At 40.0% G+C, this 26,292-nt stretch overlaps 1 protein-coding gene across 4 annotated transcripts in view; it reads right to left on the bottom strand.

Annotated features, from left to right (window-relative positions):
• CELSR1 (cadherin EGF LAG seven-pass G-type receptor 1) overlaps positions 1 to 26,292 on the bottom strand; it is a 178,840-nt gene that overhangs the window by 14,918 nt on the left and 137,630 nt on the right. For all 4 annotated transcript variants that reach the window (XM_034442075.3, XM_034442077.3, XM_034442079.3 and 1 more), the window contains exons 19-26: positions 20,648 to 20,831; positions 16,657 to 16,800; positions 15,697 to 15,898; positions 14,837 to 15,004; positions 11,655 to 11,784; positions 8,987 to 9,187; positions 4,202 to 4,376; positions 1,731 to 1,843 (exon numbers count right to left, since the gene is read on the bottom strand). In XM_034442075.3, the coding sequence (XP_034297966.2) occupies positions 1,731 to 1,843; positions 4,202 to 4,376; positions 8,987 to 9,187; positions 11,655 to 11,784; positions 14,837 to 15,004; positions 15,697 to 15,898; positions 16,657 to 16,800; positions 20,648 to 20,831 (1,317 nt within the window). The remainder of the gene's footprint in view (positions 1 to 1,730; positions 1,844 to 4,201; positions 4,377 to 8,986; positions 9,188 to 11,654; positions 11,785 to 14,836; positions 15,005 to 15,696; positions 15,899 to 16,656; positions 16,801 to 20,647; positions 20,832 to 26,292) is intronic.

Genomic DNA, 26,292 nt, shown 5'->3' with positions numbered 1-26,292 from the left:
AGAATTATGTAGTACTAAAGTAAGTTTATGGATACCCAATGTAAGAGATTGGTATTGACCATTAAAGCCTTAAATAGTTGAGGGTCTAACTCAGGGGTGAAATCCAGCAGGTTCTGACAGGTTCTGGAGAACCGGTAGCGGAAATTTTGAGTAGTTCAGCGAACTGGCAAATACCGCCTCTGGCTGGTTCCAGAGTGGGGTGGGAATGGAGATTTTGCAATATCCTTTCCCCAGGGGTGGGGAGGGAATGGGAATTTTGCAGTATCCTTCCCCTGCCATGCCCACCAAGCTACACCATGCCCACCAGGCCACGCCCACAGAACCAGTAGTAAAAAAAATTGGATTTCACCACTGGTCTAACTATCTGTAGGGCCAGCCTCTTGTTGCAATCCTAAATAAAATTTAGAGGTGAGAGACCCTTTTGAAGACACCCCCACCATCAAAATACAAAATAACACAGATGGAAGAGACCTTGGAGGTCTTGTAGTCCAACCTGCTCAAGCAGGAGATCCTATACTATTTCAGACAAATGCCTGTCCAATCTCTTCTTAAAAAACTCCAGTGATGGAGCATCCATGTGTTTCTTCCATCAGGTTTGTAATTGGTAGTGAAAAATGTTATCACTTTTATTGTTAAAAGTAATATGAGGCTTTAACTTTTTATAGTTCTCTTTTTAAAGTTTGAGTACTCACCAGAGTACAAAGATGGGTATAAATCAAAAAAAAAAGAAACAAGTATAACCATCTTGTTTTAAGACATTTATATACAGCTCATCCAGCATTTATGCGTTTTTGGAGAGAATTCATTAGTTATAACTATAGGGAAAACTTTTTTTTAACTCAATACTTTTTAAACTTCAAAAGCTTACAGTTTTTAAAAGTTCTGATTTCAGTGAGACAAGGGGAAAATAAAATTCAAAAGGAGGGTACGTATCTCTTAAATATGTCAAAATATTTATTAGAATTTTATACAGACAAATTTGGCCATATTACAATTTTAAAGAGTGTATAACCTTCAGGTTTCATTTTATTTAAAATCACATTTGTATTCTTGTCGGTAAAAGAAATGCACATAATTCAACTCAGGAAGAGCTGTCTTTTAACAAACAATAGTAATGTTTGGGGAAATAAAAGGAAATTTGCCATTAATCACATTGCTCCTGGGAAGGTGGATGGACTCAGTTATAGTACCAATAAGAACACGTTAGAAAACCTGAAAGACCAGATTAGGGATAGATCTTCTTGAAGAAAATCTATCTATGGGGCTACTGAGAGTTGAAAACTACTTGATGGCATATAATCAATCAATCACTTAAACAAATCACCATTGAGATATTTTATAATTTTAAACAGCTGTTAGATATAAATTCTTATTTATATTTTGTATATGAATCTAAAGGGAAGGCTTCCTCACATTCACTTAGTTGTTCATTCTCTCTATGCTGTCAGTTACCTTGTTCTATTACAGGGCTATACCAGTGGTGGGTTGCCCCCCCCCCCGGTTTGGACCGGTTTGCAAAAACCAATAGTAAAACCGGCAGGAGGCTCCGCCCACTGACCTGGACGTCATCATAGGTGATCTGCACATGTGCAGAAGCTTCTGTGCATGCGCAGAAGAGTGCATGCATGCGAGCAAAGTGAGCACACATGCACGGGTGCGATGCAAACCGGTAGTAAAGGTAAGTAGAACCCACCCCTGGGCTATACCATTGCAAAATCAACAATACTTACAGCCACAACTATTACAATTGGACCAGCAAAGCTCCAAATCAGGGTGTCATAAACAGAGAGCCAGCAAAAATCTTGGTTCCCATATCCCTGAGGATCTAAACCAACAGCAAGACCTGCATTGCAATACAAAAGACAGACAGAAACTCAATGTATGGAGTCCTTTGAAGCATTAATTCAGGCCAAGAAATATTTTTTAAAAAATTATCTAAGAAGAGCAAGAGGATTCCCTGTTTTTGTTGGGTTTTTTGGGAGAAGCTGTCTAAATCTTATGCTATATGTTTTGTCATGGAACTGTTCATCTTTGTAAAAAAAACAACTGTATTTTCAACGTATTTGTGGGAAATAACCATCCTCATTCTTAGTTGTTTTTGTTGTTGAAAATGTGATTTACAAAACAACCTTGGTATTATAGTATGAAAATTGGTGGGGAGAAATCTCTCTCCTTCTCACATGTTAGGACTGTTTTTCTAGCATGTCCGCTACAAAAAGAACAATTTTCAAGAGGAATAATGGTCCTTCTCTCAATATCATGCCTGAGGCACATAACTTGTATCTCACTCCATGCCATGCTGAGGTAAAGGTAAAGGTTCCCCTCGCACATATGTTCTAGTCATTCCCGACCCGAAGAGCCAGCGCTGTCCAAAGACGTCTCCGTGGTTATGTGGCCGGCATGACTAAATGCCAAAGGTGCACGGAACGCTGTTACCTTCCCACCAAAGGTGGTCCCTATTTTTCTACTTGCATTTTTTACGTGCTTTCGAAGTACTCGGTTGGCAGAAGCTGGGACAAGTAATGGGAGCTCACCCCGTTACATGGCACTAGGGATTCAAACTGCTGAACTGCCGAACTTTTGATCGACAAGCTCAACATCTTAGCCACTGAGCCACCGTGTCCCCAGAACACATAGCCATGCTATGCCATGCCATAATGCTTCATGTTATTTTTTAGTATATATTCTGTTTCTCACTATTAAATATTATTCAAACAAACATATAGAGTGAGGCATTCTAATTCCTGCGCAAACAATTATAATCCTTTTTTAATATGCAGATGTTCTGGAGGTGAAAAGTTGATAAGTTCATGTTCAGCTAACTTTCAACTATAGTTTCAAGAAAAAAGATTTCTTCATGGCATACTGTACGATGACTGCTATTTCTCACTACATAAAATATTATGAAGAACCCTTCATTCTTTCTCTACACAGAGTGTAATAGAAGGAATACTTCTGTACAATATAAGTGGATGAAAATACAACAGATGTTTGGCTACAATCAAGGAAGTATCGATTGCATTTTTTGCTTTCACTTTTTAAATTTAGCAAGTCTCATTAAGCTGGGATCAAAATAGTGACTATATGGGCAAATGTTCACCATCACATAGTTCTTCCAAAGTTAGTTGAGTAATCTCTTTGATCCAGGGGTGAACTGCTCCCGGTTCGGACCAATTTGGCCAAACTGGTAGCAATGGCGGCTGGTGGTTCGGAGAACTGGTAGCGATGGCGGTGCGAGGATTCGCCCACCCACCCGGTCATCATTACTTCCTGGTTTTAACCAGGAAGCAACCTGTTTTTATCCTCTGTGCATACGCAGAGGATCTTGCGCGCACATGACATGTGCAGTGTGTGCTCTTCTGAACCGGTTGGGAAGGTAAGTAGATTTCACCCCTGCTTTGATCCTCTCCATCTACTGTTATCTCCAGTTTTCCCTCCTACTTTCTTCAACCTTGGCAAGCATAACTATTTTTTCTAGAACAGCATCTTCTCACATCCATTCCTCAAGTCTGTGAGTTTCTATTTGCTGTACATCATTTCAGTCAGTATTTATTTAGTCCAGGAGTGATGGAATGGTCCCACTTACAATCCACTCTATTCTTTAATAACGTTTATAAGATAGCCTTGATTATTAGGCTGCTAATATTTAAGACTGGAGAAACTGAGTTTCTGATGCAAACATCAAGGCAAAAAAGTTATGATCCTTCAGATGTTACTTGAATCATTCACAACCGTATCATCATGTCACTTCCAAAAGTATCATTACTTACCAGCTGGTAACAATTGGAATATAGAACTGTGATGGAAAATACTTTGGATCTGGTACTGAATATATTTTCATTCATTTGAGACACTATTTATTCAGAATAGCTTTGGATCATCACGTTTAAATATTTTCCCATTCAAATATTTTAAAGTCACTACGTTTAACTTCTAGTTTAATATACATTTGATGGTAATGGTGTTTTTTGTTTTTGTTTTTTTTTGCTGCCAAAAATAAGCAGCATTTAAAACCAGTATGCTTTTCTCTAGGTAGTATTTTCACAACTTCAAGTAGAAATCTTTGATATGTCTGCCTGTATTTTGCTCAGAATATATAAAACTTTCCCCAATTTTCAGTTACCCAAGAATTCCTGGGAGGAAGTTATGGCAGTCATAAGAATAAACCTAAGTTCATAGGGCAAGAATGCCCCTTTCTTACCTGTTATAATGGCAGGAATCCCCCAACCCATAACGTAATAGAACCTCATGTGCCCAAAATTGATGTTTCTCACTTCAGTCAGCATGCGGTAGATATGAAGCTGCTCAACAAACATCCAAGCAAACGTGCTCATGTAGAAGTAGTGCAAAAGAATGGCTATTACGGTGCACACAAACTAGAAAAAAAAAAAAGAATCCAGATACATTAGAACTGCCTCTACTAAGTCACCATTCTTTTTAGCACAACTATTAATGTTTGGTTATATGTAAGAGAACTTTCATAAGGGCTGCATTCTAAATTTACTGTTTTATGCATGACAGCCAATCTTTTTTCCCCCTGACTATCTTCTGTAATACTAAGTCATTCTACACTAGATCAAATGTGAATGTGGTCCAGCATCTCATTTTAAACATGTCTACTCAGATGTTTCTGAGTCTCCAAAGAAAAGTTAGGAGAGTCATCATCTTATTTGTTGTTATCCAGAAACATATTTTCCAGAGGTGAAATCTACTTACCTTCCTTACCGGTTTGGAAGTGCATGTGGCATGCGCGCACACTCCCTTCGCTCACATATGAGTCACATGCACACGCAGACCCTCTGCACATGTGCAAAACCTTCTGCGCATGTGCAGAGGGTAAAAAACACATTCCTGGTTTTAACCAGGAAGTAACGACACCTGGGCGGGTGGGCGGAGCCTTGCTCCGAACCACCCGCCATGATCGCTACTGGATTGCCCGATCCGGTCCAAACCGGGAGCATTTCACCCCTGATATTTTCTCTTAATTTATAGCAACCTATAGTCATCTGTACATTCATAATTTTGGAAAGCTAAGATCTCTAAGAATTTCCCAGAAAAACAAAAAACAAGAACAACCCCACACCAGGGGTGAAATGCTGCTGGCTCTATCCGGCTCGCGGGAGCCAGTAGTGCCGGCGGTGGGCAGTTTGGCGAACTGGTAGTGCCGGCGGTGGGAGGCTCCACCCTCCCAAACCAGGATGTTGTCACGTCTTGGCTTTGGGCATGCACAGATGATGGCACATGCACAGACAATGATGCACATGTGAGCGAAGCATGCACACGCATGTGGTGTGTTCACATCAGTGAGCCAATAGGAAAGGTAAGTACATTTCACCCCTGCCCAAAACCCCTTTAGGAACTCCTGGGGCAACATGTGATCAGTCTTAACCATGATGCATTAAAGCAACCTAATGTCAAACAAGACAATAAAACTAACTTGTACAGGTAGTTCTCAACTTACGTTCATTTAGTGACCGTTCAAAGTTACAACCACACTGGAAAAAGTAAGTTATGACTATTTTTCACACGTACAACCGTTGCAGCATCCCCATGGTCACGTGATTTACATTAGGATGCTTGACAACTGATTCACATTTATGACGGTTGCAGTGTCCCAAGGTCATGTGATCCCCTTTTGCGACCTTCTGACAAGCAAAGTCAACGGGGGAAACTAGATTCACTTAACAACCGTGTTACTAATTTAACAACGGCAGTGATTCATTTAACAACTGTGGCAAGAAAAGTAAAATGGGCCAAAACTCACTTAACAACATACATTTTGGGCTCAATTGTGGTTGTAAATTGAGGACTACATGGATTGAAAAATCATGATTAAGATTAAGTGCAGTTTCAAGATTTTACCTGACCCTACACTGGTTAATAGGAAATGGAAATGGTAATTTTTCGTCTACTTATGGCCCCACAAGATCTGTTTTTGTATCAGAACACAGCTTCACACTCAGCGGTGAAATTTAGCCAGTTCTATCCAGGGGTGGGTTCTACTTACCTTTACTACCGGTTCACAACGGAATCTATCCGGATCACGTAATCCAACAGAAGCGGCGGCGGGAGGCTCTGCCCACTTGCCCGTCATCACATCCCATTTGTGACCCTCTGCACATGCGCAGAGGGCTCTGTGCATGTGTGGAGGAGGCGCACATGCTCACGTTTGCAAACCGGTAGTGAAGGTAAGTGAATACCACCCCTACTCACACTCCTATGTTAAATTACTAAAGAAGGATAATTTGTTCATTTAATCAAGACTTCAGGAACGAGCTGGCAGTTTTATACTCACAATTTAAAAACTTGGCAACTTTAAACCTCCCTGTAAAGTCTTTTACTTTCATAATTCTGAGTATTTATTTTGCGTGGGTCTTTGCATGGGTCATAATAATGCAAACTGGCTTATTTCAGATATGCAACAATGAAAATAGAGAATTTTGTCAATCAATCATTCAAGGGTGCCTGAAACCTCACCCCAGTCATGTGATCCCTGCCTTGCAGAAATTAATAAAAGTGAAATGAAATGTCGAGTGTGTCAATTGTTTCCCTAAATTCTTGGACTTTTCATGCTCGTTCGTGTGTGACTGCTGAGATTATTCTTATTCTGCAAGGAAGGTTCGAAAACCGTCTGAAAGACATTCACAGCAGATCTCACTACAATGCAAGGAGTGGCCCTTTCTGTATGGTTTCCGGCTTGCTCAGGTAAAATGTTTTAAGAAATGGCTTAAGATGGGGCAGGATATTTTTATTAATTAACTCATGATTATCTCTTGCTTTCAAGCTTATAAAAGACATACATTTCTGAACAAATGCTCTGAATTATTAAATGAACAATTTAGTGGATTTGGTATGGGACAAATTTAAAAGGACATTAATTTGAAAAAAAATATTCTTATCACAAGCTCCTTAGAAGTGCAAAGGCTGCTAGTACAATCTAAAGAAGGAGAGCTAAAGAGTTAATACATTTTATTGAGATAAAGTCCTCAAAGTCCTCTCAGAATGGTTAAAAGATTTAACAGCAAGCCCAACTCAGTTCTTCACCACTACTCTGCCCTCACCCAAGGTCCTGATCTACTCTACAAGTTATGTCGGCTGGCGACACCCAGGGAGAGGGCCTTCTCTGTGGGAGCCCCAGCCCTGTGGAATGAACTGCCCCCGGAAATACGTAAGATCTCCGACCTCCGGGTGTTTCGCTGCGCACTGAAGACCCCGTTGTTCCGCCAGGCCGGACTATCAACATAATTTTAAATTGGGGTATTTTAAATTTTTGGGGTTTTAAACCGGCCAAATCTATTTAATTATTTTAATTTTTAATCATTGTTGTGTCTTGTGTTTTTAAATTGGCTGTACACCGCCCTGAGTCCTTCGGGAGAAGGGCGGTATAGAAATAAAATTATTATTATTATTATTATTATTATTATTATTATTATTATTATTATTATTATTATTATTATTATTACTCATTTTTTAAGTACAGCCCTGATATGCCTTGTAAAGCTTTGTGTGGCCTTTAAGCCATTGAAAGAAAATGCTTGTGCTCAGTTTTCTATCTGCCATGTAGGTATGGAGTGATACCCATCCCCATCTTAAACTTATGTTTTCAGAAGACAATTCCCAAGCCAACTATCATATGCATCAAGGGAAAATGTCGGTCCTCTGACTCTATCCTTCTTTTTGTTGATTTTCCCCCCCCCCCAAAAATAATATTAAAAGCCTGAAAGGGAAAATGAGGTTGGGTTGATACAGCATTTACTATATCTTCAAATTTCTTTAGATCCTGCTTCTGGTGCAACAAGCCACATATCAGGGACGAGGCACTTGAAAGTCAAGGGCTGTAGAGAATAAGGAACAAGGCCTTGACAGAGATTTGCAGGACCTGTTCCCTAGATCAAAGGGCGTGAAGTATTTTTAAATCCAGAAGAAGATAAAATTTGGAAGTGGATCAGGATGTGACCTCTCTAACTCACTAAACAAGGAGGAGGAGGAGGAGGAGGAAGAGATCCAACATAATCAGACTTCAAGATTGACATTATAGTTAACTCAATAGAAGTAGTTTTAGCTTTCCTGTTAAGATGATTTCCTGGGCTGGTCTACTTATTGGTGCTGGCATAGCTTATTTTATTTCTGGATGTTTGGGGAGAGTGGGAGATATTAAGGGTGGAAATGGAGCAGTGTAAACTCCCAGAGATCTTCCACTCCTAAGCCTGCTTGCCAAATCTTGCCTTTTTCAGTGATGCTAACAGCCTGGGAGGCAAAATTACACCCTTCATGCCCTCTTAACTTTATCCGTCACTACTCTACAAAATCTACAAGAGTGAGGGAATGGCTAGATCAGGCAGATTTAGAGACCTTTCCTTGTCACTTGTTCCAATTGTTGCTGCACCCCATTTCTCCAAAGCTTTGTGAGGGGCAGTAGGGGCACTTTGTTTATTAGACATCCTTCTCCAAGAAAGTGTGCATGAGACCACAGCAACAATCAATAAGCATCTTGCATCCGGCTAAATTCCATCGATTCTCTTGACAAAAGCAGGTTGATAAACTATGGTTTCCACACCAGTCTTTCCCTAGCTGATGCTGTCCAGATGCACCCAGGCTACAACAAGTTGCAAAATTAAAAATTGTGAAGGTCTAGGTCAGGGGTGTCAAACTCGTGTCGTCATGGCGGTGTCATATGATGTATTGAGACTTCCGCCCTGGGTGTGGGCGTGGCCAGCTCGTGACGCATCTGGCCCGCAGGCCGCGAATTTGACAGCTCTGGTCTAGATACTTAAAGAAACAGTGTTTCTGTGGGATCCACCTTAAGCTCAACCATCTCTTTCACTCAAATTGTGTATTCCAAATAGAACAAAGCTGCTTTGTTCTTTGGTAGCAAAACTGATAGAAATGCATTCACACCTTTGAGTCATGGCAGACATTTTTGTTTGAGGTATATCACTGCGAGAAAAGGCATGTTAGACAAAAGCCACTGAACATTAAATCTTACTTGATTTTCTGTCTGATTGATTCCTATCAGGAAGACTAGCTCCGAGCAGAACAGAGCAGCCACCAAGTTTTTGTGAATGCTGTGCAGATTGGACCGCAAAGTTCGGATCAAGATCAAAAGTATGAAGGTCAGCAACAAAGCTACCAGTGAGATGGAAACTGTCGTGTAAGTGATGATCCTGAGAGGAAGCACGTCATCATACTGTAAAATAAAATTATCAGTTTGTTTGTTACAGGCATGAACTGATAAAAAAAATAGTCTTCATTTGTCTTTATTCCCCTTCTAAACGCTCAGTTATTATACTTTTAAAATCAGCATGAATAGTATATTCATTTGACTAAATAAACGCTGTTCTATCTCAAATCCACATTCTTTTAAGCGGTATGAAGGGCTGTCAGTTTCTCAGAGTGATTTAGTTTTTAAAAAAAAACACTTCAGGGAATATGTCAAACAGTGAATTAATTCACTGACAAGTTTTTGTAGTGAAAAAAGACCACAGTTAAATGGATTTCATTCCTTTTATTCAGTGTTTACATTTTCATTTCTAATTCACTGCTGCCTGAAGTATATCCACATTAATAAGAGGCTACTCTATGCCAGAAAGAAAAGCCTCAAGATGAAGTACAGTGAAGAGACTTCCAGAGATCTATGTTTCTCAAAGTGCATGTATAAATAAGAATTAAAAAAAAAATAGATAGCAGGGAAGGTAAGACATTCTTTTTAAAGCACACAGACTGCTCATAGGTCAAGCTATTAAATTCCTGCAGGAACCCCCACTCCGAGACGTATTAAGCTGTGCCCATGAAATGAAATCAGCATTTCTTTCCCTACATCCTTCCCTGGAAATCCACCCTCAATTTCCTTAAAAAGGGATGCCTGACTTTGGCAAGTCCACATCTTTGAAATGGGAATTGCAACAACTTACTTTGTCATCTTATATAGCAAGGGTAAATACATTAAGCAACACAGAAATTTGCAAACCCAAAGCATAATACAAAGGATTAAACATGGGCAGTTCTGAATCCATACTTTGCTTTGCAAAACATACTGTATTTTTCGGAGTCTAAGACGCACCTTTTTCCCCCCTAAAAGAGGGTGGAAATGTTGGTGCGTCTTATACACCGAATACAGCTATTTTTGGCCTCCTGAAGCCCCGCCCCGCTCGTTCCATTTTTGCAAAAAACAGGCCCATTTTTCGTCCACTTTTGCAAAAACGGGGGTGTTTTTGCCCTCCCCCAGCCCTCAGGAGCACTCTGCAGGCTTCCCAAATCCTCTGTGTGCCCCATTTTTCGCAAAAACAGGGCGCGCAGAGCAGGGGTGAAATCTAACATTTGTTACTACCGGTTCTATGGGCATGGCTTGTTGGGGGGGTAATGTGACCTTAAGAGGTTGCAGAAAAAAAATGCTTTTAAAAGCTTCTGATGATCAGGCAACTCAGCTGGGATCGCCAGAGGCTTTTAAAAGCAATTTTTTTTCCTACAACCTCTTCGGCCGAAGAGGTTGTAGAAAAAATGCTTTTAAAAGTAATAAAAAACAGCCTCTGATGATCACGCAGCTCAGCTGGGCATGGGGGGGGGGAGTGGAGGGATTTTTGCTACCAGTTCTCAGACCCACCCACTGCCATCACTACTGGACTGGGCAATCCAGTCCGAACCGGGAGCATTTCACCCCTGGCGCAGAGGGCTTGGGAGGCCTGCAGAGTGCTCCTGGGGGCTGGGGGAGGGCAAAAACACTCCCATTTTTGCAAAAAATGGGGCACGCAGAGGGTTTGGGAGGCCTGCAGAGTGCTCCTGAGGGCCAGGGAGGGCAAAAACCTTTTTTTTCTTTCTTACCTCTTCGAAATCTTGGTGCATTTTATACACCGGTGCGTCTTACAGTCCGAAAAATACGGTAGATTGAGATGCAAGCTACTGATGGCTTGGGGTTAGGCTAAGGGCATCTGTGTGAGGACCAAGCAAAAGATTCAAGATGGAAGGAGCACCCTTTTCATGTGTTTGCCATGTCTATAAAAACGGTTAATCAGGTGGATGCCATCTTGAATTTTTTTGCCCCTACCCCCACCCCATGGAAGCCCCTGGGCCAATCAGTGTCCTGCTTTCCTTGAGTCATTAACAGACGAAATATAAACTACTAAATAAACAAATAATCAGCAAACTTTTTTTTTTTAAATAGCTCTCTTGACACCTTATATCAAATTTAAAGCTGGCAAGAAATACAGGAATTCATTAAAAATGACATTGTAGCAGGAATCCTGTATTATTCATGGTGGCCAATAATCAAAAATTTTATAGCACTTTTTCAGACTAGCTAAGGCTGCAGTTCAGAGCAACTTATGTCTTTTAATAATATTTATTAATCAAAAGAGGTGCTACCACCTTCCTGATTTTTTTTAAAAAAATGATAGTAACTTCTTTTTCTAAAAATGTTCATCGTATGGTGGTGAGAAAACAAAAGGAAATGAACCAAAAAATAAAATTTTCCCCTCTGTAAGCACTTTGTAGCCGAAACAGAGCACTGTGGGTTAAAGCAGACTCCTTTGATAAACTGGAAGGTAGCTTTTAAGTAAAAATAAAATACTAATTTAAAATGATCTCATTTGCTTTTTAACTCTCATCAAACACCGTTTCATTACCATAATAAACAAAATAATCACAAGGGAACTGCTTACTTCACGATTTGACATATCCATTAGGACTGCAAAACTGGTCATGTGGTTACATTGACAAATAATACGGTTCTGGCGCCGAGAAAACAGTTCACATCCTTTTGAAGACCAGCCTCCTGCTGTTTCTCTAGTTCTGGTCAATAAAAAGGAAAAAAAAAAAATCCAATTCCAATTATATTTGTTATCTCGCAACCCAAACTGTTTCAGTGATGGATTGGAACTCATTGCCGTCCCTCCTCTAAATAATTAACAGTGCAACTCACAAAATGCAGGGGTGGGCTGCTGGGGGTTTGCAGGGGTTCGGGAGAACCTCTAGCTAAGATTCTGGGCAGTTTGGAGAACCCCCAAATCCCACTCCTGGCTGGCCCCGCCCACCCCAGCCCTCCCAAGAGTCCCCACACGACCTGTTTTGGATGCAGGTAAGTGCAGGGCACGCATGGAAGCTTGAGGAGGGTGAAAAACGGGCCTACCGGAGGGTGTCCGGAGCCTGGGGAGGCCGTTTTTGCTCTCCCGGAGGCTCAAAGAAAGCCCCTCGAGCCCCGGGAGGGCAAAAACGCCCCCCACTGTGCAGGAGACCAACGAGGCCATGCCCACCATGGCCACGCCCACTCAGCAACCAGGCAGATAACTCCTTGCTAAAATTTTTGAAGCCCACCCCTGACAAAACGTAACAGATTTTTAAAAACCAGTGTTTTCATTATTAATCCCCATTTCTCAAGAACAGCACTCATGTTCAGGAACATCAGGCTCATTAATGCACTGTCTGGCAATTGAATTCAATGTTTGCAACGACTGTTTTTTCTTTCAACTTTGCTTCCTCATGACCAATGACAAAATTACACACAGGTAGGATGAGCAGTGCAAGTAACCCATGATTATCACTTAGCTATCTCTTTGATCTTTAAGTAATAGTGAGTCTTCTCCTGGAAGACTCACTGGAAAGCTATAATAAAATCCATTATTCTAAATCTCTCAGATTATTTGGTATGTATCTATTTTTATTCCTAGCATTGGTTTCAAGATATGGGTGCAGTGTTTCCCACATTCTCCAAGATGTTATTTTGATGGCTCATATACTTCTTATAACAGCAAATTTTGCAAAAATAAATAAATAATAATAATGTCATCATCCATTGAAAAAGAAGCACAGAAGCTACCTAGAACATTTGATAAACTGATTCTGTTCCTGAGTGAAATTCAAAATGTGTTTCCCCGAAGATAAGACCCACCCCAAAAAATAAGCCCTGGCCTAATATAAGCCCTATCCCAAAAATATGCCCAGGGGGATGGGCATGGCCAGCACAAGAGGCGGTGAGTGTGTGGGGGGCCCTATCGTGTCTGGCCACGGCCTGCCAGCCCCCTGGTGGAGGGCAAATAAGTCCGAGCGTGGAGGGGAGGGAGAGATAGGGGATCCGGATGTGCTGCGTGGCTGCCTGGCTCACAGAGCCTTGCTGGTACAGTGGTCTAAGCACCCTGTTATTAACACAGCTGCCTGCAATTTACTGCTGGTTCGAATCTCTCCAAGGCTCAAGGTTGACTCAGCCTTCCATCCTTTCTAAGGTAGGTGAAATGAGGACCCAGTTTGTGGGGGCAATAAGCTGACTTTGTATAAATATACAAAAGTATGAAGGCTATTGCTTAACGCATTGTAAGCCGCCCTGAGTCTCCGGAGAAGGGCGGCATATAAATCAAATTAAACAACAACAACAACAAAAAAAAACAGGAAACTCGCAGGAAGCTTGAGTGGCAGCATCAGCAGCAGGTAGAGGCACAGGGGAAGGGAGAGGCAGGCAATCCTGCAACTGCACGGCATGGCCACAAGCAATCTGAGAGATAGTGGGACAGAGTGGGCAGCATATTGGGATTGCCTGCCTCCCCTCCATGCCTCTGGTTCCACCATGCACTTTTCGCCCAGAGGGAGATGAAGTTTCATCTGCTTGCAAATGGGACGCTTTGAAATGGAGCTAATTGCTAATTGCTTCCTTTCAAACTGTCCCATTTGCAAGCAGACAAAGCTTCCAGTCTCCATCATTTCTCCGTCCGGATGGGTGCTTATGGGGCGCCTGGGAACGGAGCAAATCGCGACCAGAATGAAAAGAAGTCAGAGGTTCAGTGAAATTACTTTTATACCCACAATCATATCCTTTCTGTTTTTCAGTACAAACAGTAAAAATGACTAATAGAGTGACAGAAGGCTACTGATAATTAACAGAATTGTCTTTGAGGCAATTTGATGCCGCTTCCAAAAGTACATCCAAAAGTAATTTATGTTCTGTTAAAGTTGAAATAGTTCTTTTTTTTTTTAAATTGAACTTCTTTCCATTTAAACAGCTAACTTCTGTCTAGAAACTGTTCTCAAATAAATATGTTGTGTGAATTTGTCTAAAACAGCCATCTGTCTGTTTGGATACTGGAATACTTTATTAAAAACTTGTTACCTTGCTTTTATTCCTAATCAGCAATAAATAACAGCCAATGAAGCTGCCACTGCTGTTTATACTATGTAGTCTATATAAAAAAGACCGAATTGTTGTTGTTGTTGAGAAAATGTATGTATGTGTTTGCTGAGAGCTGACTTAGAGTTGATGGCACATAATCGATTGATCAATTATTATTATCCTTAAAATCTGAAATGGTATCTGAAATAATATAAAAACAGTATAGGTCAGTGATGGCGAACCTTTTCGGCACCGAGTGCCCAAACTGGTACGCATGTCCATATGTGCATGCCGGAGTGTCGGAAACCCAAAAACCAGCTGGCCAATGCGCATGCCAGTTTTTGGGCCGTTTTGGGGGGCATTTTCAGGCCATTTTTGGGGCCGTTTTCAGGCTGTTTTTTGGGTCATTTTTGGCCCAAAATGGCCTGGAAAATGGCACAGAAAACGGAATGAAAATGGCATGGAAAAATTGCTTTCTTTTTGGCCGTTTTTTCAGGCTGTTTTCCAGCGCTCCGGCGCCCATAAAGAGCAACTGGCGATGGCGCATGTGCCCACAGAGAGGGCTCTGCATGCCACCTCTGGCACGTGTGCCATAGGTTCGCCATCACGGGTATAGGTTCTCATGCTTGAGCAGAGGGCTGGACTAGAAGACCTCCAAGGTCCCTTCCAGCTCATTCATTCTATTCTATTTTAAAATGCCCACCCACAATAGCTGCCCATGGAAAGAGTGCAGATTGGAAAACATACGTGATTGAATGGTTCCAGAAGACACACACGGGCTTTGTCCTCTCCATCGTTTCCAGCATAACATGCTCAATCATAATTGGGCTGTCCACTAGATTAGGCAAATAATTTCCATCTCTGTAAATGATTACGCTGATTACTGGGGTATTAATGGTGGGGCGGTTGGGTAACCTGGCAAAATAAAACAACATTATCATTACAGATGTACAATGAAATAGTTTATTGTTTTCAAAAGAGTATATTGCTTTAGGTCAGGGGTCTCCAATCTTGGCAACTTTAAGACTTGTGGACTTCAACTCCCAGAATTCCTCAGCCAGCAAAACTGAAGTTAAAGTCCACAAGTCTTAACGTTGCCAAGATTGGAGACCCCGATTTAGATTTAGACAGGACTCAGTACTGAATTCTCTTCTGTGTGAAGACATGTAAAGGGACAGTTTAAGCAAGCACATTTATTGCCCATTAGCTCTAGCAAATGAGCGATGGATTTTATGTATTAGCGAGTCATCAGATTTTTTTAAAAGCCCTGACAGAACATGCATAATATCCTCAACATAATGAGTCAGTTCACACATTTAACTGTGAGCCAAAAGAGCATGAGAAGGCAACTGAGTTCTGAATTGAGTCCTTGAGGTTCTAATTCTAATATAAAAATTTTAAGTAAATAAATCCTATTTTTTTTCCCCAAACTTATATCTATTTTATTGTGGATTAGTTTCTAGGATCCAGAACAACCAAGAGAAATGTCAGCAACTAATTTCTCAGTAAACCTAAGTTTAAATGTACAATACATGATTTGGTCATATCATGGCACAATCGCCCAACCCAGAATTATTATGCAAGCATGTTAAAAGTATAAATTTTACCTTAAACTCCTTCGATCAGGATCATAGTTCTTAGGCAGAAAACATCCCAAGGTTCGATATATAATTACCATGGCAACGGCATGCTGGCTGGAATTCTCTGGATGCCGACGCTGTCTTTTGGCATGTATATTTTTATTATTTACAATCTCATCCTCCATGTTCAATAAAAGTCCATAGTTTGAAGGTTTTGTTGTAGGACCCACTGAAGAAAAAAACATGATGCCAAATTATAGGCTATCATCCAAGATGTGGATTCATACTTAAAGCAGCAATGAGATTAAGATTAAATAGATTAAGAGAATTTGTAATTGAAAATCAAAATTTCATCTGTATTCTCCTCGTTTTTCCCACTATCCCATAATGGTTTACAACCTAGAGTTTTTTTGTTTTTTTTAAAAAAATACTCTAAACTAACTAACAGAAAAATGTAGATTCAACAGTATTGACAAAATAATATATTCAAAATTAATCATTATGAGACCAATAAAAAGAAGAAAAAAGAACCATGCAAATTAAAAATTCTGATTTTTGGTACACCTGTTGAGCGAAATGAGAAAGAAGATACTACAGGATCTGCTCTGGTCAGTATGGTTTCAACTTTAGTTCTTTTTCTTTTTCATCATTCTTAAGTATGAAGTCAAATTTTGCAGATGGAAATGTTAGGAAATGCATTCTGTTATCAAGTATTAGCGTCGTGAACTTTGTCTCCTCTAAATCATAGTTAATCTTTCTCAAGCAACAATTTAATAGTAGATCTGAACATTCTTATTATTCCATTCCGAAAATACTTAGATAAGCCTTCTCAATCTCAGGATTTCTAAATGTGCTTCTATTGAAATTCTTAGAGAATTTCAAAAAGTTCAGAAAGTTATTCTGTCTTGGAAATAAAAGTTGCAATCCTAATAGATATGGAGAAGATAGTAGAAGATTGGGAAGAGCTACTCTAAAACAGCATCATACCTTTTCTGACAGATGTTTTGAGCAAAGTTTCAGGAAACAAAACAGATGATTCCAAATCTTTTGGGTAATCTTCTTTGATCGTATTAAAATGTGGTACTCTAGTTCCCGTAAAATTTGACTTTTCAAATATGTCAACAGCAATAACTAAAAAGAAATGATATAAGCAATGTAACAAGCGATATAAACAAAAAAAGTCATAGTACAATTTACTTCTTTCACATAACACTTAAATAATCAAGTAACAGTTTAGTAAATTTAATGCTTTATTAGCTTTTTAAACCATAGAGATATTGGGGGAAAGTTTCATGATATTTATAGGATTTTTTTTTCAGGAAGGAAGGAGTCCAAGCTGCAAATAAATGTGTGAAGACATTAACACACCTGCCCATTTTGGTGGTGCCATATTCCACAACAGAAACATAGTTAAGCACTTTTAATAATGCATTGGATATTTGACAACTTTAACTGATTTCTCAGAAAATCAGCCCCATATTCTAGCATAGAAGTATGAATAAGTTGCTGTATCAGTTCAGACCACTTATTCATTTAATTCATGTTTTCAGCAAGGTTCTCAGAACTGGAGACTTTCCCACCCCTACTTGAATAGGTCAGGGATTGACCCCCAAAGCTTCTGCAGGCAATGGAGAGGCTCTACCATTGGGCTTCAGCGCATCTTGAAATACTATTAAGCGTTTTTGTAGAGCAGTGATGTCAGTGAGAAATGTCTTTTGCAATAGGGATGTAGAAAAATAAATATACTTCAAGAGCAGGTGTCTTCTTTTGGCCTGGGGGCTGCACTTTGAAGTGATTATGATGGATGACTGCCTCTAAAAGTTCCAAGATGAATGTCACAGGTTTTTGGGGGGAGATAAGTGGTAATTTTAAGAATCCAAACTCATAAAGGCTCAACACTTTTAATTTTGCCTTTCTTCCATGAAAAATATCACAAATCATTCTGATAAAACCCAGAAACATTTTTACTGAATCGTGGAGGCTGCAAATGGGAGGATTGTATGCTGTTTCTAAATCACAAGTTACACACCCACAGGAATCGGGGCCATTTTAATTTCACAATTCTAGCCAGAAATTTTCTTTCTGTCAACTAAAATAATGCAACAGTGCATTTGTTGATTACAAATTGCAACTGTCCTCTTGAAAATGCCGCTTCGTATTAAAATAAAGTACCAGTATCTGAAATGTACTGGTTAGAATTAAATGAGATTTAGGAAAACTAGGGTTTAAATCCTATTTCAGCCATTTCATTTTCACTGAATGCAAACAGTCATTCTTCTACCTTCACATGGAAAATAGTAGAACCCTTGTCTTGAGGATACAAATTAGATTTATAACACAATATATTCTACAGATCAATTTAGTACAAGATCACATACTAATTGAAGCCACTAGATGAGAGGAATAAAAGTGTACTTAGACAGAAGGAATCCCCCTCAATTCATTAAAACTAAGTTCCTGACTAAACATTCCTAACTACATTCTCAAAATAACTGGCAATTTTATGACATTAAATGGAGCCAATTATCTGTTGACTGTGGCATTCACCCAGCCCTCTTATTTGTCTTGGTGTACAAATACAGAAATTTAATGTCAAAACTAGCCCTAAATATTTTCTCCGGTTCTTTTTTTCTCGTCTCATTTAATCTCCCTGTCAAATTCTTCAGCAGTTGCTGAATTCCCTGTCAGTGAGGCAATTCTTTGCTTATTGAATTTAGAGAATGACATGTCTATCTCCTATTATCTTCCTTTTCTATTTTTGTCTCTTTCATTTCCACACCATGGTCCACAGATGCTAGGGTGGAAATAGTGATGGCGTGGAAGAGTCCAACAGGTAAGGAATCCCGGAGAGCTGTTGAGTTTGACAAAAGGGCTGAGTGATTTTGAAACACCAACATTAATCCGTTTTTTCCTCCCCACTTGGACCACTGGGTACAAATAATCTTCATTAAGCTACCACACTTGGTTTCAGAAAGTTGACTGTTAAGCAAAGCAATCGCTAAGCAAAATTGTGAATGTGCTTATGATTTAACTTCAGTTTTCCTTTGCTTTACAAATCTGCTCATTTATATTTTTATTTTATTGCTTTTTTTCTTTTTATTTACTTTACTTACTTTTTACATTTTGTCATGACAAAGTGTCTGGATTCATATGGAGAAATTGAATGTACAGCTGTATCTGTCCTATAGCCAGCCCTCCTGTTCCTTTTTCAAGTGTGGTATACACACGCACACACAAATATATATATATATATATATATATATATATATATATATATATATATATATATATATATATATATATATAATGTGTGTATATATATATATATATATATATATATAATGTGTATATATATATATATATATATATATATATATATATATATATATATAATGTGTGTATATATATATATATATATATATATATATATATATATATATATATAATGTATATAATATATATTATATATTATACACGCACTTACCGTATTTTTCGGAGTATAAGACGCACCTTTCCCCCCCTAAAAGGGGGTGAACATTTAGGTGCATCTTATACACCGAATGTAGCCCCACCCACTGGCCCCCACCCTTTGGCCTCTGCCTCCCAGCAGTTTACCTCCTTGCAGCAAGCAGCAAGAAGAAACAGCCCATTTCAGCTTCAGCACAGCCTAATTAGCACAAGTTGATTGGATCGGCCTCTGACTCTCAGCTACTTTGCTCTCAGCTGTTTTGCGCAGGCCTCTGCTGCTTGCTGCAAGGAAGTAAATTGCTGGAGCAGATTTTTTTCCCCTTGTGCTAATCAAGCTATGTTGAAAACGAAAATGAAAGCAAAGCAGGCTGTTTGCTGTTTTCCTCAAGGAGGCACAATTGCTGAGAGGCAGAGGCAGATTTCTTTTTCTTGTTTTCCTGACCAAAAAAGGTAGGTGTGTTTTATAGCCCAATGCGTCTTATACTCCGAAAAATACGGTATATACATACAGATAACAGATTTATTTTTGGAATAGTCATTTTGCCTCATGAGAGAAAGAAAACGGAAATGCTTTTTTAAATTGCTTCCTGGTCTCAAAGCAGGATATGAACTACAGTCCTCGAGTTACAATTGTAATAGGGCCTAACCACGACAATAGTAATTTGTGACAGTTGTAAATCAGGTCACCCATGTGACTGACTCAATTCTATGAATGTTTTTTTGCAGTGGTTGTTAAGCGAACCAAGGGTGAGACCAGTTTTGCTGACAACCGGAAGTAAATGCCAGTTTTCAGCAAAACCATTGTAAAATGTGGTCACGTGATTGCAGGGATGCTACAGATAATTCAACCACTATCTGTGCAGACATTTTTGAAATTGATATTTAATTTTTAATACCAATCTGTCAATTTCTGCTCTAATTCTAGTAACACTTGGTTGACTCAGCCTTCCATCCTTCCAAGGTCAATAAAATGAGGAATGCTGACTCTGTAAATTGCTTAGAGAGGGCTGTAAAAGCTCTGTGAAGCGGTATATAGGTCTAAGTGCTATTGCTATTGCTACACTTAGTGTTAATTTTGATAATTATAGCCCAGGTCCTTGGAAGGCTTCAGGCACTGAAAAGATGCTTTAAGACAGTGATTCTCAAACTTGGCAAATTTAAGACATGTGGACTTCAACTCCCACAATTCCTCAGCCAGCACTATTGTCATGTTTGAGAAAAACTGCTTTTCTCAAGACTAGGGTGGTGCATTGGTTAGAGTGCAGTACTGCAGGCTACTTCAGCTGACTGCTGAAATCTCACCAGGCTCAAGGTTGACTCATTTTTCCATCTTTCCGAGGTGGGTAAAATGAGGACCCAGATTGTTGGGGGCAATATGCTGACTCTGTAAACCGCTTAGAGAGGGCTGTAAAAGCACTATGAAGTGGTATATAAGTCTAAGTGCTATTGCTAAGTGCTATTTAAAAAGTCATATCCGATCGGAAAATGACTAGTAGAGGCAAGAACTTACTCATGTTTGCAGCAATGATAACAAAAGGTTTCATGTAGGTTCTTTTCATGTTCTTTGCCAGATTGTGAAAGTAATCTTCATAGTGTTTCAGTAAGTGAGCTGTACCCCCTTCGGTCCTCTGGATGTGTTCCCAAAGGTCTTCTGTGCGAGGATCCAGTAAGGCACTACCTGTTTTTATGATATTCTAGAAGAAGAAGAAAAGTAGACTAAGGGAAAAAAATGTAACAATATCACACTGAAGCTGAACCTAACCCCTAACCAAGAGCCTTGGTGGCGCAGCAGACTAAAGTGCTGTTAACTAGCTCCAGCTGCCTGCAATTACTGCAAGTTCAAATCTCACCAGGCTCAAGGTTGACTCAGCCTTCCATCCTTCCGAGGTAGGTAAAATGAGGACCCGGATTGTGGGGGCAATAAGATGACTTTGTACAAAAAAGAAGAGTCTCCGGAGAAAGGCGGCATATAAATCGAACCAACCAACCAATCAATCAATCAATAACCAAAATTCTTTATGCAGTCTAATGAAGCTTTCCTTAAACAAACATAAACTATGATTATTTTATTTTCAGCATTTTGCTCTTCAGTGACTTGTATCTTTTTAATATATATGGTAATTTGGTTTTTCAAAGTTTATAATTTTATTTAAAAATATAGTATTTTTTATATTATATATATATTTATAGTATATATATTTTATAGTATATAATATAATACTGCCCAAAGAGCTGCTGATTCAGTTCTACAGAGGAATTATTGAGTCTGTCATCTGCACCTCCATAACTGTCTGGTTTGGCTCTGCAACCCAACAAGACAGACACATGCTATGTGGTCTCAAACAAGCAAACAATAAATAAACCACCTGTCATTAGAATGGCTGTTGGAAAATGCTCCTGAGAATGCAATAAACAGCCAAGAAAGCAAACAAATGGATTATCAAATAAATGAACCCAAAGTTCTCACTCGAGGCACAAATAAGAGCCTTGGTGGTACAGTGGTCTAAGGCACCCTGTTATTAAGCTGGTTATTAAGACCAGCTGCCTGCAATTACTGCAGGTTCGAATCTCGCCAAGGCTCAAGGTTGACTCAGCCTTCCATCCTTTCTAAAGTAGGTAAATTGAGGACCCAGTTTGTGGGGGCGATAAGCTGACTTTGTATAAATATACAAAAGAATGAAGGTTATTGCTTAGCGCATTGTAAGCCGCCCTGAGTCTCCGGAGGAGGGCGGCATATAAATCAAAATTAAAAAAAAAAAAAATGACCAGGCTTAATTATCTCATTTCAGTCACTTTATGTGAAGACCTCTCTCTCTGGAGAAGGCTCTACTGCGGGGAAGGAAAGAGAAGAGGATGACCACTAGTAAGATGGATGGACTCAAGTAGAGCAGTGATGGATGCACTGTTGGAAGATCTGAGATGCCAGATTGAGGGCAGATTGTCATGCAGATAAAATCTATCTATGGAGGCATTCCCCAACTTTTCCAGATTGGTGGTCCAGTGCTGGGAGGAGAAGGAGGGGAATGTTTTGTGTGAGGGGCAGGCACGCCGTTCATGCCGGCTCACCACTCATGAAGCCTGGTCGCAAATAGGCCATGGCCTAGTAGTGGGCTATGGCCCACAGGTTGAGGGTCCCTGATCTATAGTTTCTAAAAGTCGACATCAACTTGATGGCACATAATCAATCAATCATTACAGATAGTTTTCAATTTACAATCACAAGTGGGCCAGGGGTGGGTTCTAATTTTTTTTACTATCGGTTCTGTGGGTGTGGTTTATTTTGTGGGCGTGGCTTGATTGTCATGTGACAATTCTTTAGGATTTAGCAGAGGTACTGGTCTACCAGGCTTTTAACTGCTTGCAGAGCTGTACTGGTCTACTGATGTATTTTTGCAGGCACTGGTCTACCCATTTATTTTTGCAGGCACTGGTCTACTCATTTGTTTTTGGAGGCACCGGTCTACCACCAAACTGCCTTTTACCACTGATCAGCTGTAGGGTGGCCCTTTGAAGCCCTGCGGCAAGAGTTTAAATAGTTTTTCCTTATAGCCCATCAAGCTGGGACTCAGGAGGCAGCAATAGATGGGGGTGGGGCCAAATAAAAGGTAAGAATAACGCGAGGGGGCACGAACCAGTTCGATGACATCATATCGTCACCGCTACCGGCTCGGCGGAACTGGGAGGAACCCACCACTGAAGTGGGCCCGGAAGTTTGGTTGTACGTTGAGGCAGTTGGTCAGTAGATCACCATGTGACCTGACAAGATTTTACAACCAACTTTATGATAGTTATAAGTTGCAAATCACAATCATATGACCATAGGATGCTACAACTGATCCTAAATGTGAGTTAGTTGCCAAGTGCCCAACATGTGGTCATATGACTGTGCTGGGGGTGGACATTTTAAGATGGTCAAAATGTGTTTTACAGGCTATAAAACACCCTTTGCAAGGCTGTCCTAATTTCAGATGGTTGTTAAGTGCTCCTCATTAAGTGAGGACTACCTTTAAAATGGAAAGCTTACTTTTGGAAATCCATAAAACATCAGCAGAGAGAAACCTAAAAGAGCACTAATTTTTGTGTTGAGAATTGAGGAAGAAATCATTCTTAGCTAGCATAGCTGAGTAACCATGAAAGAAAATGTGTATTAGATTCAGGTGGATTCATATTTCCCAAGAATAGCATGCAATATAGTGAACATATAGAAGAATAAAACTCTTCTTTCTTATGTATTGGCATGAACGATACAGCATCTCTTCATAAAACTACAGATCTCTCTACCAATGCAGTTATTCCTGCATAGCGTTGAAAAACTGCATGGACTAAGAGGTACTTTTTCCTGACCTTAGCATGGAAACTATAATACGTAATGTTTGTTGGCATTCATGCAAAATTATAAGCTGTGTAATTGGAACACAAGCTATTTTTCACTGTTTGGTACTTGATTTCTGTAAAAAGGCAGATTTAATCTTTTGTCTTTGTTACACAGCCATCATTTGGGCTATTTTTTTTTTTTTTTACTATTTAAAAGTGGTTATTTAATATTACTTTACTTTTTTACTTTACTTTATTTTGGATTTATATACCGCCCTACTCCTGAAGGACTCAGGGCGGTGAACAGCCAAAAGATAAAACATACATAATACAAAATTTAAAAAACAATGTAAAAACACATTAAATAATTTGGCCCAAACAAATTAAAACACCCCTATTGTTTTAAAACAAATTTAAAATTAACAATTAAAAGGAAGTTAGGCCAGCCCAGCCCGTTGAAATAAAAAGGTCTTGAGGGATATTAAGGGATATTAAGGGATATCCCTCAAGATTAATATTAAGGGAATTCAGAAAAATACAGCTAAAGTAAATACAGTTTCTTCAGAAAAAATGGTTCTTTTTATGGCAATCTGATAATGGAAAGGGCTTTCATTTTGCACAGTTTATAAAAGCGTAGAGAGATCAGTACTGGAGCTATAATCATATGATTATTGATTCACAATGAGTTTAAATAAACTTCACATTACATAGTGACTTGGTTCTTTGGAGGATTATTTGATTACTTTTTGATGAATCTAAAGCACATTCTTAGATTTCAAAAACGTAATCTCTATGCTCTGTGGAAATCACTAGAACATTTTAATGCTGAATATTGGCAGCAGTGCCAGAAAAATGTGCGAACAGTCTATTTTCAATCTGCTGTCTTCCTTCAAACATGCAGACATCATTCAGTGTTATATCTCACTTTCATTATGCTGGAGCTCTTATAAAGTAACACCTTGCAAAACACTTTTGCACAAAGCCACATAATCTAGGGCTCATTAAAAAATTGTTTTGTTTTGGTGCTAACAGGGTCTTACCAGGTGAAAGAAGGAAATGATTCTGACACCCACCTCCCAATCACAGGTCTATCCTTTTTTCCTGACCTTTTTTTCAGGACCAATTTATCAGAAATGCTACTTCAGCCCAGGAAACACGGCTAAAAATATGAATATATTGCTCCATTGTGCTAAAGAGGTTATAACAGGGATTCATCATTAAAAGCAACACTAGAAAAAAAACCAAACCAAATCCTGCAGATGTCAAACTCGATTTCATTGAGGGATGCATCAGGGTTGTGTTTGACCTCGGAGGGACGAGGGGGGGAGGCGTTGCCATGGTGGGTGTGACACGGGACTTGTGTTGGGGGCACTTGTGGTAGTCAAGTGCTAAGGCAAGACTTCCCTGAGACCCTCCCCCACTCTCATTATAATCTCCTTCCTTCCTTTCTTCCTTCTTCCTTTTTATCAGGTTCGCCTGATACGCCAGTTGCGTCCCTTTCTGGATCGGAACTCCTTATGCACGGTCACTCACGCCCTGGTCACCTCTTGCCTGGACTACTGCAATGCTCTCTACATGGGGCTCCCCTTGAGGAGCACCCGGAGGCTCCAGCTGGTCCAGAATGCAGCCGCGTGGGTAGTTATGGGGGCGACATGGCACTCCCATGTAACACCTCTCCTGCGCGAGCTGCACTGGATCCCAGTGGTCTTCCGGGTGCACTTCAAGATATTGGTTCTCATCTTTAAAGCGCTCCATGACTTAGGGCCCGGATATTTACAAGACCACCTTCTGCCACCCATAACCTCCCACCGGCCAATCTGCTCCCACAGAGAGGGTCTCCTCAGGGTGCCGTCAGTCAAGCAATGTCAACTGACAACCCCCAGGGGGAGAGCCTTCTCTGTGGGGCCACCCGCCCTCTGGAACGAGCTACCCCCAGGAATACGACTGATCCCGGACCTCCGTACTTTCCGCCGAGCGTTGAAGACCTTCTTATTCCAGCAAGCCGGGGTGGCTTAAAATTTTAATGGGCTATTTTATGGGTAAAGGGTTTTAAAAATTTAGGGAAACCAAACCAATTTAATTCTGTTTTAATTTATTTTAATTTTTCTACTGTATGTATTTTAATTTTGGCTGTTCACCGCCCTGAGTCCTTCGGGAGAAGGGCGGTATACAAATTTAATAAACCTAAACCTAAACCTTCTTTCCTTCCCTTCCCTCCTTTTCTTCTTTTTCCTTCCCTCTTCATTCTGCTTCCTTCTTCCTTCCCCTCTCCTTATTTTTTCTTCCTTGCTCTCTTCCCATCTTTTTGATTTTCCTCTTTCCCTTTCTTCTTTCCTGTCCCTTCTTGCATGCTCAAATGCAAAAGGGGAAACATTTCTCCTTTTCTTTTGTTTTTAGTTTGTTCTGCTAGCCCTCTGCCAACAAAAACAGAGCCCGTGTGCAGTCCCCCGAGCTAGCTACATTTTCACTGGCAGAAGCACCACGGGCCAGTCCGTTGCTGTTTCCAGGCCAGCCCCACAAGCCAGATTTAAGCACCCCGCAGACCGGATCCAGCCCACGGGCCTTGAGTTTGACATCCCTGCTGCGTATAACTTTTTAAGATATAACGATTTTTATCAGCAGTTATTTTTAGTTCAACTGCTTTAGAAAGCTTTATCAGTTACGGTATGTGGCATTTCTGCATAATGAAACAAAAGATCTATTTAGGCCAGAGGTCAGCAATCTGCGGCTCTGGAGCCGCATGTGGCTTTTTTACCCCTCTGCTGTGGCTCCCTGTCACTCAAAATATGCGTCACAACAGCCAATGTGCGACACCCGCTGGCACGCGATTTATTGAGCTTT

The sequence above is a fragment of the Pantherophis guttatus genome, chromosome 7 (assembly GCF_059756535.1).
Source record: "Pantherophis guttatus breed Tessera chromosome 7, ASM5975653v1, whole genome shotgun sequence".
Taxonomy (NCBI): domain Eukaryota; kingdom Metazoa; phylum Chordata; class Lepidosauria; order Squamata; family Colubridae; genus Pantherophis; species Pantherophis guttatus.
The sequence above is the reverse complement of the archived record's forward strand: the minus strand, read 5'-3'. Positions and strand labels throughout refer to the sequence as shown.